Source organism: Morone saxatilis, unplaced genomic scaffold (genome assembly GCF_004916995.1).
Source record: "Morone saxatilis isolate NCDOM2014 unplaced genomic scaffold, NCSU_SB_2.0 Contig14, whole genome shotgun sequence".
Lineage (NCBI taxonomy): Eukaryota > Metazoa > Chordata > Actinopteri > Moronidae > Morone > Morone saxatilis.
Window position 1 is genome coordinate 6,835,446 of NW_023339696.1, and position 14,532 is coordinate 6,849,977.

Below are 14,532 nucleotides of genomic sequence, written 5' to 3' on the forward strand. Positions count from 1 at the left end.
AGCTAGTCGCTGTCTGTTCAGCTAGCTGACGCTGGCCGCTGGGTGTGGATGGCTGAAGTCATTGTGCTCAGTTTAGACAGACAATAAAGACAGAAACACACTTTAATGCAATTATTAACCATTGCTGCCGTTTGATTTCAGGCTTCTGGCAACAAAGTGAGCAGACAGTCGGTGCTGTGCGGGAGTCAAAACATCGTCCTCAATGGCAAAGTAAGCAAAAAGACATCTGCCTGCCTGTGGATTATACAGCTCTGTGTAATGTTGTTATCAATGCGCTGTGTGTGTGTGTGTTCTCTCCTCCAGACTATTGTCATGAATGACTGCATTATCAGAGGGGACCTGGCTAATGTCAGGGTGGGCAGACACTGTGTGGTGAAGAGCCGGAGTGTCATCCGTCCACCTTTTAAAAAGTTCAGCAAAGGGTAAACCATCCTTTTCTCCTATTTTTTGACTGGATGATGTGATGATGACTTGGGTGTGACTGGTGGTGCTTTCATAAACTTTAAACTGAGACTATATGAATGATCAGAATGTAAATGGACAACAGGCAAACACATTTATTCTTTATTTAATTCAGAACAGTTATATATGTTTAGAAAACTCACTTAAATGTGACACTGAATTAAAGACGAGGCAGATTCAAATATTGATACCAATACTATATCAATACATCACAGAATTGTACAGCTAATAACGATTATTTTCATTATATATTCACCCTTTTTTTTTTTTTTAAGTTATTTGTCTGGTAAAAATGTGAGAAAAATAATTAAAATCTGCCTTAATCGGCATTGGTTCCCCAGAAACCAAAATGCTGCCTATGCAAATGTCCCCTGCTTTAAATTGCTTTTTTGGCACAAGAAATCCAAAAACCAGTCATGTGATCTCTTATAAGACAAAGAAATAGGCAGCAAAGGTCCTCACAGAGAAGCTGGAACCAAAAATGACTAAAACAGCCGATTTTTTAAAATTGTAGCGGATTGATTTTCTGTCAGTGAGTTTATCAATAAATGGACAGGAAGAATTCCATATTTCTGGTTGCTGCGTGTAAACAAAAACCTCTACTTCATCTCTTTCTCCTCCCTCACTGTCTCCCTCCAGAGTGGCGTTCTTCCCGCTGCACATCGGAGACCACGTCTTCATCGAGGAGGACTGTGTGGTCAATGCAGCACAGATTGGTTCCTATGTCCATATTGGCAAGAACTGTGTCATAGTGAGTGAGATGGCACACACATACACGAACAACCAAGCCGATCGTCAGAATAAGGAAACCACGCTGAAAGAGACAAAGCTCTGTCCCAATGAAGAGGACATCAACAGAGGCACTGTCTGCTCTCGCCTGTGGGGAAACAGTCACATGATAGTCATCTTCAGATGAACTAAACGCAGCAGCAAACTGCTGGCAGGCTGCTTTGAACACAGACAGGCACAGACCTGGTGTGGAATATCACATGAAACACATTTAATTAAATGCTTTACGTATTATTGCAGTTGAGCAGTCTGACAATAGCAGGAGCAGATTACCAGATTAAATAACCATTTATTTACCGTTTCCTTGCTGGATGCCACTATTGAAAAGGCTGATTTTAACATGGTTTTATAAACAGAGAAGTATGTTAATTGTACATAATCATATGTCTTGATTTTGGTTTCTATAATTCTATTATTATTTTCAGTATAAAACAATATAATTATGTATTTTTTTCGTTTTACTGGTTTTTAATTGTTCAGAATATAAACAAAGATCCTAGAGGACAGGTATAAACATGATGGTAAACAACAGAAAACGTTACAAGTTAATTAAAAAAAGCAGGAACAATGTACAGTGGTGGATATGCTGCTCAGACTTTATTTCATTAGCTGATGTTTTAGCTGCATTTTTAAATTAGTAGAAAACGACACAATATAAACAGCCTCTGGAGCAGGCACATGTACATGATTATAAAAATAGAAATGCCATTAGAATGAACAGTTTAAATAAAACATACAATAGATATGTCATTATAGCCAGTGTTGGGCAGTAACTCATTACTAGTAATAATACAGTAAAAATATTACTTTCCCCAGTAACTAGTAGTGTAACTAATTATAAATACATTTCAGTAAAAATATTACAAAAGAATTCAATTACTTCTGTTGTCACCTTCTACTGATCTGAAATCCAACAATCCAATCACATCCTTGGATTCATTTTTGTAATTGTGGAGGAAACTAGTTTGGGATATGGAAACGTTTACATTCAGCCACTGGAAATATTCCATTACTTTGATTTTAACAAACAAACAAACAAACAAAACTATATTTTAACAAACAAAACTGTATTTGAATCGTTCTCAGAGAGAAGAGACACCATTACCAATTTAGTGGGGAGTAGCAGAAGAGTAATATAAACTAGTAGTGTAACTAATCTCTGTTGGCAGGGAGTAATAAATGACATTTTTTTTGAGTATCTAGCCCAACACTGCTTATACCTAGCCCTGTGTATTATCCTTGTAAAAGTGCATTCTAGGATGAATTGCCCCTACCCCTATATAAAAAGATATATTTTTTTGAGTTCATGCGTGTTCCTCACTGTGATAACATGACACATAACAATGTTTTTGTTTGTTTGTTGTGTACAGGGTCGTCGCTGTGTGCTGAAGGACTGCTGCAAGATCTTAGACAACACCGTACTCCCTCCTGAGACAGTGGTGCCACCTTTTACCGTCTTCTCCGGATGCCCAGGTCAGCTACACCACACCAACACAAACACCTCTTTCAGCCCTCGCTTCCTCTTTCCGGCCATCGTGTCACGTCTTTACCTGTGTTCATCTTTCTCTCTCCCAGGTCTATTTTCAGGAGAGCTCCCAGAGTGCACGCAGGACCTGATGATTGATGTAACCAAGAGCTACTACCAGAAGTTCCTGCCTCTCAGCCAGATCTGAGTCCTGCCCCAAGACCTTGAGCAGGATCCACATCCTTTCCAGCCAGTTCCAGGTCAGGATCAGGGTCTCTCATCAGACTGGAATTGACTCTGAGATCTCACCTTCTATCCTTCTGCCACTAAGTTTCTCTGCCCACAGAAAAACATTTGGTCCTATTAAGAACCCTTATATGATTCTAGTCTTAGTATGAGAAAAGCACACAATGAATAAAACGTGACACAGCTGCAGTAGTTTGTACGTTTGCAGCTCCAAATTGCAGAGAAAAGTCTTACATCCAAAAGGTTTTAGGTATGTTTTGAGTTGTGATTTTCCAATGATGTCCATGCAGTCTGCTCAGTGTGCTGTGGAGAAACTCAAGGACCTTTTGTGTGGCTCGCTTCGCTCTCTGACAGCAGCAGTAGGTGAAGATGAGGAGGAGCTGTGAGAGGAAGGAGATGAAGGGTGGAGGAATGTGGGAACACACAGCTTGTAAAATACCACCCATGGACCAAAACAATAGCGACAACAGTTGTTTGAGGATGTTGGCTGTATATTATTCATGTCCACAGATCATTTGGGCAACAGAGCAGTACACTGCTGTTTTAGTCTGTCGTATTCTTGATTTTGAAGAACGTGTTTGTTTGATTCCTTCTTCACCGGCTTGTCATTTGTCATAAAACTTAATTTAATACTATTTTCTATTTTTATTTTGTGTTTAAAATGATCAACTGCAATCCTAAAGGTCCAGTGTGTAACATTTAGGAGGCTCTATTGGCAGAAATATAATATTCATGTTTTTATTAGTGCATAATCATCTGAAAACAAGAATTGTTGTTTTCGTTACCTTTTAATAAGCTGTTATATTAAACGTAAGCAGGTCCTCTTCTACGGAGTATGAGGTGATTCTACGGTAGCCCAGAACAGACACACCAAACACTGGCTCTAGATAGGGCCTTTCATGAGTTTCCTAGCCTCTTTCTTTCTTGGTTCTTGCGGCTAGATGCCACTAAATCCTACACACTGGCCCTTTACTTTAAACATGTCGATGTGTGCAGGACAGCCCTCTGTGCTCTGATGCCTTTGTTATTTTCTGTGAGCACACAAAAAACCAGGGCCAACACTTAAAACACTGCAGCAAATAAATAAATATAAACGCAAATCTGTCTCAAGTTGCCTCGGCTCTGTCTTCTGTATGTTTATGTTGCGGATATGAAGGCTGAGCTGTCCATTAATTTTGGAATTTTCTTCATTTAAAGGTACCTCGTGGAGCTAATGTTTCTATGAGTGGGTCTCTGTAATATCCTGGAGCATAACAGACATTACTGTTGCCAGTTTTATGCAATTCTGCTGACTGTCATTTGATGGTGATAATAGGCAAAAAGTCGAACAAACATATTGAATGCATTTCCTTTCACATACAAGGTTTCAATGGCTCAACGTTTAAATCCTGCATTGTTTACATCCATATTTACTTGCTGGCAATCTTATTCTTCTCTGCCTTTGTCGGCGCATTACTGCCACCTGTTGATCCGTGGCATAGTGTGAAACCATTAGCTGGACATTTATAATGTGACCCACTTGCAAGTGCATTTTGCATAATACAGCCAAACAAATCAGGGACCCTCAAATAAAAAATAATGCCGTTTAAATACAAAAGTAAACCTTTAAGACAATACATACTCTTAGAGACAGACTCACAATGGCAGTTTTCATCAGAACAGGGTAAAATAAACTTTACAGGCTTGTTTTCCTACATTTCCTCATCATAGACCCTTTGCATGTAGAAAAAGTGAGTTTTTCTAATGCTGTTTTCTGGCACCCCCTACTGGCCCAACACAGAGCTTCACTCTAACAGAAATGTTGCCCCTCATCATGTCATCTCTGTGAGCCTTGAATAGCTCAGTGCAGAAATTGTCACCTCTTAAAAGGTGTGAAAAGGTCTGCTTACAATATTTCTAATGCATGACTCAAGCATTTGTCTTCCTACCCACCTGTAAACATCAGCTAAATCAATGATCTGCACAATGACTTATCTTAAAGGCCCCTTCAACAAACATACAAATCTTTAGGGTTTTTTCATAGGGCATTGTGAAATATGTACATGTTCAACCTCTTCTTTGACAAAGAACAGAATCAAATACAGTACAAAAAGGCAAATTATACCTTTATATTTATTTATACTTTATATTCAATGTTTAGTTATACCTGCTTACCGTTCCTCATTTGCATGTCACAAGTCTGTATATGTGCAAACAGCAAGGAATGGAAAAAAAATAAACTATTTAAACTGAGTGATCACACGAGCAAATGTGACTTGCCCGTACTTCTTTTCCAAAAGTTAAAGAGCTGCAAGTTGACATAAATGGCTGTGTTAACATAAAGAACCCTGATGGATTCAATGTTAAGCGAATACATTTTTTTAAAAAGCAACCAAATAAAACAAAACTCTCCATTTTCTTTTTTTTTTTTAATGAAACATAGTCCATCCAATTGCAACTCAATGGTTTTATTTCTTTTACAATGTGAACCACATATATCATACCAACAATTAAATGTTAAGTATATAGATTAGCCATTTATTACTTTTTAAACAAATAAGTATCAAGAAATAGCTGATAATAGTGTTGGCTCCAGAGACACGTGGCATGAGTCAGCCTTTTGAAACAATGTGGATGAAGGCCGGTGACTGGCTCAGGGGAAGAAAAGAAAAACACAAAGTGCCCCTCCGCCCCTCTATTATAACCAGGATAATCAGTGAGGGTCAACGCTGCAGGTTCAACAGTGGATTGGAAAGACAGCACAATCTTGCTTGTAGCCAACTCTTTAGAAAAAAACAACTATCTATGGATAGTCTTAATTTTGGTACATTTTTCCTGTCAGCAGACACTTTACATATTCCCTGTAACTGACATGTTGTCATGCAACAGACACACATGGAGGTTGTAACTACTCTTTTGTAACCAAACACACCATTTGGTTTCAGCCAATGTGGAGTGTTAAGACACAAAATAGTGATGTCCGGTGTCTGGAGAAAGAAAACTAAAATATTCTAAATGCATTCTTCTGATTTAATGAAGAGCGTGTGGACGGGCTATCAGGTCAGTTCATCTCCAATCCTCTGTCGGCCCTGACACCATATCCTTCCATGAGCACTCTGCGAGGTCCCAGAGCCTAAGACTCTGACGGACACTAAGTGTGACTTTTAGGGCGAAGTTCCTATTCAAGAAACATGGATCCTTCCTATGTTACATTATTCATCAGACCTGTGATAGCTGAAGCTAACCAGAACTTTCAAGACATTTGCTTTTTTTTTTTTTCTTTGCAAAAGATTAATTTTTAGAGACCAACTTGGCCTCAACATGAATTACTCGTTGGCCCTCTTTCACAGTAATCAAATACTCTTTGTAGGCAAATAAAATCTCCCTTAATACGAGGTTTATATTTTCATCAGTCTAATTCAGTGGTTTGCAAGGAGAAACTCCTGAATGCACAACTCTTAACAAATCTCAGCCTGGTTCTTTTCTTTCACCGACAAGCCAGTAATCATGTATGAATATAAAAGCCAACCTATAACGCAAAAATGAAATCTGTGACCAAAATGTAACAGAAGTTAAAAACTGGCATGCTTTATACAACAAAAGAAACCCCACTTTCCAGGTCATAAAGGTGAACGGGAGTGAACAAGTTAACAAAAAAGTGGAAAAGGAGAAGGAAACATTGACATCCCACAAGTCAGCTACAGGTGCAGCTGGTGGGGTTTACGCCCCAGCCAACTCTCTCACATTTTACTGTATCACTACTACGGCAGGGTATCACTGGAAATATTGAGAATTTGTTTAATTACTAGACAACTCAAGATTTTTTTTAAATCACTTACACTTTGTTAGCTTCCTATGCTAAAGGAAAGCATATTCCAACAATTGAGTTTATTACGCCCACAGACAAGCTTAGATTTAACTCCAATAATTCATTAAATCCCTAAAATAAGCCAAAAATACAGTACCAGTTCACATTACTTTACAAAATGCTAAATATACCCACATTTCTGACTCGTGTGATACCAGTGTCTCCTGCTCGACTCCCTTACAGAAGGATGGAAAGCAACGACCATTTCAAGAATGAAACAAGCCCCGAGTTGCACCATCCTGTACCAAGTAAAAATCAAACCCATCCACGTCTTATTAATGCACACATCCCTTATACAAAAAGCAGGCCGTGTCCCAACTCCCAATCCAACGCAAGCCTAATTACCCAGAGCCTAGTGTGTGCTGGCTGGCATGTTTGGTGGGTCTGTTGAGCAACACTACCCTTGCAAGAACATTTCTGTGATTTATGCTTTCTTTACGGCACTGATCATCTTCGGATAAGTGAAATCATTTTGTCAGACGGGGAAGGACTCAACACGAGTAGAGCCCACGCGCGGTAACGCTCCACAACTTGATCAAACAACTTTTGAAGAGTTGTTGGAACCAGAGGTGTGCGCGCGAGCTCCATGTCTAATCATACCAAGTGTTTACTTTTTCTAAGCACCAACCGGTAAGTAATGTGTGGACCAACCACAAGTGGGTAGATTTAGGGTTGGACAAGGCTACAACTGGGATACAATGGAAGAGCCGATTTGTTTGCATGAGTTAGAAGTGAAAGCTAAGTGCAAAAATCCTTATTGCAACTCATCAGAATAATCACAAGATCACATAAAACAGCAGCTGCTTTCGTAATAAGACTAGGGTAAAGGGGGGAGAGGGCACCGCAGTCAGCAAACACGCTGTCTGAGAAGCTGTATACACAAAAAAAAATTCCTTTCCATTATCCCCGAAAAAAAAAAAAAAAAAAAAAAGGTGATGAAAGAACAAAAATTAACTTGGCTATCACTGCTGCAAACAGTGGCAACAAACCTAGACTTTTAACACTGGTGGGTGAGGAACTAAAAACAAAAAAGGGGTGACTGGCTGGACTAAATCAAGCCACTGTTGAAGCAGAGAAGTTAGCCGAGAATAAGGTCTTAATGTCCAAACATCAGTGGCCTGCTACTGGTAGTCACATGGCGTCAACCTAGTAGCCAGAGAGATGTAACTGGTTACAGGCAGTGGGTGAGGCGGGACGATGCCACAGGTGCACTCCTACTGGGCGATTCAGCTCCACCACTGACAGGCAACGTCAACTACAATGAGGAAGTAACAGAAAGAACGGGGGGGGGGGGGGGGTCGTTTGATGCAGAGGTGAGTCTCTGACAGAGGTGGGTCCAACATTTGGCGAACAACTTGATTCACTGAGTGAGACGATTTGATCATGGCCCTCACTTCCTTATTAAGGTGGTGGGTGAGGATGGGTGAGGTTAAGGGAGGGAAGGGCACAAATGTGTCAAGGATCAAGTGGCTTTTACTTGTCGAGCAGCACAGTGCATTGTCACCCATTTGAGAACTGTCTGCATCCCAGGATGACTTGGGGACTTCCTTCGTTGTCTCCTTTCCGGGGCGGCGATGTCTGAGGAGTGTGTGATGTCGTCCAGACCTCCCAGCCACCCGCACACACCGTCATCAAGTGTTCTGATTGCAGATTGGTGATTTGTAGTAATAGTGTAGGGGAAAGGAGACAAGGAATAGAATTCGTTCATCATCTGAATAGACCCTACCGAGACCTTCAGTCCCTGTTTTCATTTTCAGACCGGGTTCTTTTGCACAGCCAGGCATCCGAACGTCCGTCTGTCCGTCTGCGCATCTGTCCCACATAAGCCCATCCGTCCCCCTCTCTCAGCCTTGGCTTTGAAGGCTCCTCCTCCAACCCCCTCACACACATAGGCAGGCAGCAGATCAGATCATCCTGTTGCGTTTGTGTGTAGGGGAGTCTGTGATGACATCACTACACTGGGTGGAGTTTCGTTTCCTGGTCCCTCCCCCTCCGGCAGAGGCGGAGCCTGTAGAGTCCAGATGCAGTGCCATCTCCTCTGAGATGAAAGTGTTCAGGTCGACGTCTTGGAGCCCGTTGCGCCTGCTGCGGCACACCGGCCCTGAGCCGGAAGATCCACCTCCACCAGCACCACCTCCGTTACTGCTGCTCCCGCTCACGTGTGTGGGGGACCCCGGAGCACCAGAGCGCACGCTGATACTCGCCATGGCTCCACTCAGACCTGTGGAAGGAGGAGGGGAGCGGATAGAGAGGAGAGAGCAGCAACAGACAAAGGCCATCATTGGATGGAAAAAATAAACAGAGAAACAAGCTTATCATAAATAGTGTGATAGCTTGATTTAAAAAAGTGATCTAAAATAAAACAGTAGGTTTGGTCGCAGCTGCAACCACCTGTCTCCATTATTTACTTTGCTATGAGGTAATCCACCTGTTTTGATTAGAAAGAAAACCCATCTGATCAAAGGCTTTTATATGAGTGGGGTCTTGTGAGTGGATCAGTCATGAATCCAATACTTAACATCATATGTGCATTAACCCAAACTGCAAGTGTCTGATCATAGTGGCATTGACATGTCAGGGCAGTAACATGGTATAGTCATCTCCCAAGAGAGAACGTTTTTAAGTTTTATCATGTAAGTGATCCAAGCTTGTAAGTATTCATCTCAGACCTAGTTAAAAGATGGAAGAGGCATGTCACTAAGCAGCTACTGGCTATTAAAACATGTAACTAGGTAAATGTTGTGATGGGGAAGTACACCACAAATAAACAGCTCTTTGACAAGACTTCATTTGTCACTTTCTCAAGCTGTTATTTCAATATCTGTTTCTCCATTTTGGATTTCAGAAGAAGGAGTCAAGCTCCTTGTGAATGCCATTATTATGACATTTGAGAGTGGGAGTAGGAAAGTGTGACATGCTGACTTCATATGTAGTTCTCTTTTATACAACTGATGATGTTTCAGCCATCCGGCCTTCTTCAAGATTAACAGTCATGAAAAGGGAAGGAAAAAGGCCCGAGGGCCAAAACGTCATCTGTTAAATAAAAAGAGAAATACATATGGAGGCAGCCTTTGCAACACTTTTATCCTACTCTGAAGTCTACTTCCTGTGATCAGCACCTCACTACAACCATTGGTGTGTGTACTTTTCTATATTATATGGTTAGGATGTTGGCCACAAAACAGCATTTGAAGCAGCCATTTCACAAAGACACAGGTCTTCACTTTGCGCCAAAATAAAATGACTCCCCATGGCAATAAAACATGCTCGGATGCAGTAAGATTTCAGTTGGCAACAGTGTCTGTGACTTAACAAGGGAGGTAACAGGTGTAATTTGAAACCACAATGTGGTAAACCAACCGAGAAACCATTTCTATTCCCCAACTGTAAGAATGAAAATGCTGTGTATGTACTGTATTCGCGATGCAGCTTTCTCATTTTAATCCAACAGACAAAAGCTTTTCACGTTGGTCTTCACTACACCTGATTTTGTGCTACAGATTTGTTAAAAATACATGAAAGTTTCTATGTGTTATAACACTGAACAAAAATGTGTGACAGAGAGACTCAACAGAAATGTGAAATTCAATTTGTCTATGTAAATCAAAATGATTTTTTGGTCCCCACACACACACACACACACACACACACACACACGTGGTGAAATGCAGAAGATATCTGATAACCGAGAAAGCAGACACACTGAAACCTCCTGACACAGACTGAACTTGTGTCTGTAACCTAAACCACCAAATGCCTAACATCATCCACCATAACCTCAGCAACACCCTAGAACGGCCCCTTTAAAATGTGGGTACCTTCAGATAAAGTTCTGAATATTCAATTGTGCTGACAGCACAACAGAAATACCAACAAATACATAAACATTTACATCTGCATATATCTTTTGGTTTAGCGAGATGTTCCCACTCTCTCTCACACACACACGAGGGGCTAACAAAGTCAGGCCCTTATTTACTATTGGCCAATACTAACACACCCGTGAACAACATAACCTTATCTCCGAGTCACATGGCGACTACGTACGACGACTGAAGGACAACCCCGCTCTCTTACTCAGATTACATACTCTAACTATTAGTTGTTCCAATTTGGGTGACACGGTGAATAATAGGAACTCCTGTTGTTTCTAAATGTGTCATTTAAATAAAATGACTTGACTTCTAACCTTTTTTTCTTTATATGAAATACCTTATCTCACAATCACTATAACACACTGCCAAACCGTTAATCTATTACATTTGTGAATCAGTAGGTCCAACCCACCCTTTGAAGAATCTTAAGTGTGAACTTTACCACATACAAAAAACAGACAACACGTCTTCCTCTATACTGGCTTAAAGGACAAGCAGTGACACAATGTAGCTGCCTCTGGGGTTGTAAATCACGTTTCTGATGAGGTGGCTCGAATGACTACCGGTGTGTACGCGGTGAGCCAGGCTTGACCATAAGTGTCCTCACCATGCAGTGCTATGGCCTCCCTGAAGGGCTGAAGGTCTGCCTCCACAGATGAGCCAGTCTCAGCTGGTGAATTAGCCCGGCTGGGGGCCACCATGGCCAGCCGAGGATTGGCCCTGCTACTCCTGTGTGGTGGTGCTTTGCCACACAGAAAGCTTATAAGATCCTCCCTCCGGATGGTTCGCCGGCGCTTTTTCACCCAGGCCAACATGTCCTGCAATCCAATACAAGTTCATTTTTATTCACAAACGCTGATGCATTCTTTTCCCCCTTAAAACACCCCTGATGTATAAACCTAATGCAGTCTGTAAGCACCTAGTTTCCAAGAATAATGACAGGGGGGTGTAATAACATTAATCTGTCCAGATACAACAGAACAGAGGTGCCTCACAACAGAGGAAGACCCACCTTATTACGGCGTTGGTGGCCTATCTGAATGCCCCGATCGAAGCTTCTCTGATGGGCCTCCACACTCTCTGCAATGGTGGAAGAAATCACAGAAACAATAACAAATAAATCACCGTTCATTATACACCCCAAAGCCAAGCAAATGTGAATGGTACCTTTATCAGTAACCCATACGACTGGCAGCTTTTAAATCAACAGCACATTTCTTCCAGAGGCTGCCAACTACTCACCCCGTTACAGCACTACTCTACGGTGGAATCTTCTGTCCATTTTGGGTAGACTGACAAACTAAGAGTCAAGTCCAGTACAAGGTCATTGTTACAACAACAAACACCTTTTTTGCTAGTGTGTTCTTGACAACAAGTTTAACCCCCACAATGAGCATGTCTTTGACTGACATACAAAAACCTACATGCCCTGTGACAGAAAGGTCAATACGGAGCTGATAATGGACTGTTTACCACTTGTTGGATCGGACTGTCAATAAAAACATATTTTTTCCGAGTGCAATCATTGATAACAACAGCCTATATTGATGGAATGAAGAACAACAACAACTGTAGGTGAAGTAGTTGGCAGATCAATAAATCAAGTTCAAGAGCACGAGGATGGAGAGAACAGTGATGGGGTTAAATACCTTTGTAGAGGTTGGTTACTGCTGTAGCAGAGTTCTGAAATGGCACCCACAATGACAGGCCCTGCTGATGGCATACTCTGTCTGTGGGAGGAAAAAGGGGAAATACATTTGGTTTCTATACATGTAGAGCATTTAAAAGCAAGCACCCTTGATTAATTGTGACAACAAAACGTCAGACAGGCACGACAGCTTGGTGATTACAGGGTTGAAGGGTTGTGAAGTGAAGATGTTTTTTTTTTGTTTTTTTTAACTCGCCATTTTGTCTTGCATCTACAATTGCATGAACAGGGTTTGGCATATAAATAACTGTCAGCTAGCGCTAGATGGCCAGCTTGGCAGCAGCTTGTTAAGAAAGCCCCGACACACCAACTTAACTGCCCTCTCAGCAGTAAAGTTGCACAGCCATGTCAAACATACATGGCAAACATGGGGGGGGACTTAACAAGTGGAGCTCTGTCCATTCGGGCAAGAATCTATTATGTCTGAAAACACCACAGCCATAGCAGATTGTAGACAAACCAATATTTCCACAGCGAACCAATACTATCCTCGCCATTTTGTGATTGTAAGGCTGGCTACGCGTTGCTAAACAAACTGCTCACTCAGCAGCAAACCGCGCGTTTAAAAGCCAAATGTACACTTCTGTGTCGTTCACTTTACAGCACACTTCAAACCCCAATCGCGTCCAGTATAACAGATGGTTACACTGACAGACAGTATACAAGAGACTGTCATCTGGGAATGTCGCGTAGCTACGATTGTTGTTACCATCGCCATTTTGTAACTAGCCTGGCTAACGTTACGTTAGCTATCCGCTGCTGGTCTAACTTGGTGTCAACAAGCTGCCTTACTGACAAAGAAATGACTGTTAACTTAACCCACTTTAAAACGTGTCCGCCAAACCGGCTACGGCTGTTTAACAACATAAACGAGTGCACGACATCGGATTCAAGTTCATAACTAAATTTTTGCCACATGCTAACACAAGCTAGCTAAATGTAGCATTGCAGAATCAGCTGTAAACGTTACAGAGTACAGCTAGCGTTAGTTAGCGTTAGTTAGCGTTAGTTAGCGTTAGTTAGCGTTAGTTAGCATCGCGCCGACACCGACGATAACGTTAGTTCACGGTAACGCGCAGTAAGTAGCCAGGTTGCTAACCAACCAGCCGAACGCACACCAGCAATGTAGGCATCATTAGACGAGCAAGCAGACAGAAAGCGCTGTTTTGAACCTTTGTATAACTGTGCCACAGCAGTGGCGGAGTTCTGGAAGAGATGCCACAGTTTATCCTGGTCGTTGTCGGCCTCCTCCTCGCTCGGCTCCCTTTGCTCCGCTTCGGCCAAACACTGCCGCTCCCATTTTGAGAACCAGTGCTCGGGTCCGTGTTCCTGTATCTCCGAGTCTCCGTCTTCCTTCTTCTCCTCCATTTAATGCACCGAAACTCGATGAAAATGCGCTTTTAATTTGTTAAGAGGTTATTATCTGGACAGTGTGCGAAGAATTATGTGAGCAAATTCATGAATACTGTTAGCGTTTTACTATTTCGCACTACAATATAACACTACTCCCTATTGCCACCATCTGTGGAGATAAGCTTAGCTAACTATTTTTCCTAGTTGCCGACGTCGGGATATATACAACGCAGACTATCGTGTTATGCGCTTAATCCCGCCCATCACACTAGATGTGAACGACAATTGGCGACATGGGCACTGCAGGGTGGGTTTCTAGTCTCTTCTGAGACTTTCATTGGCTTTCTGACACGTCCGTCACCGCGTTGACACAAAAGAACCTCAGTGAAAATTTACTGAAGCTTGGAAGAGAGAGCAAGTTTTGTCACGAAAATATCGCTGTTAGAATAATCATATTAATAATAATAAAAATATTATTCATAGCATGGTTTAACATAATGTAATGTGTGTTTTTAAAAGTGCCTCGTAAATAGAGTTTATCAATATTATTAGTATCTTATGTGAACTTATTGCCCCCTTTAATTGATTCATAACCTACATGCTAGAAAAAGACTTTACTAATCATATAAAGTTTAAGCAAAACTATAACATCTGGCAATCGTGAAAACTCCATATATGAGACAATTCACCCATGAAATATCTGATGTTAAATTGGGGAAAAAAACAAAACAACAACAATGAATATATATATATATATATGTATAATATAAATATATTGTATATATAT

The 14,532-nt window shown here is 41.3% G+C and overlaps 2 protein-coding genes across 2 annotated transcripts in view; one reads left to right on the plus strand and one right to left on the minus strand.

The window, feature by feature from the left end:
- The window catches only part of dctn5 (dynactin 5), a gene marked incomplete at its 5' end in the record, with an annotated part of 6,836 nt that extends 244 nt beyond the window's left edge, over positions 1 to 6,592 (plus strand). Inside the window, 5 exon segments of the mRNA XM_035655792.1 lie at positions 142 to 210; positions 304 to 422; positions 1,102 to 1,213; positions 2,622 to 2,724; positions 2,827 to 6,592. Of these exon segments, the coding sequence (XP_035511685.1) occupies positions 142 to 210; positions 304 to 422; positions 1,102 to 1,213; positions 2,622 to 2,724; positions 2,827 to 2,924 (501 nt within the window). The 3' untranslated portion in view covers positions 2,925 to 6,592.
- On the minus strand, positions 5,394 to 13,973 carry cunh16orf72 (chromosome unknown C16orf72 homolog). The gene is made up of 5 exons (XM_035655791.1): positions 13,565 to 13,973; positions 12,334 to 12,414; positions 11,697 to 11,764; positions 11,292 to 11,502; positions 5,394 to 9,030 (listed from the first exon to the last, which is right to left on the minus strand). The coding sequence occupies exons 1-5, from the start codon at positions 13,758 to 13,760 to the stop codon at positions 8,714 to 8,716; spliced, it is 873 nt and encodes a 290-aa protein (XP_035511684.1). The 5' UTR covers positions 13,761 to 13,973; the 3' UTR covers positions 5,394 to 8,713.
- Between the last annotated feature and the right edge of the window lie 559 nt (positions 13,974 to 14,532).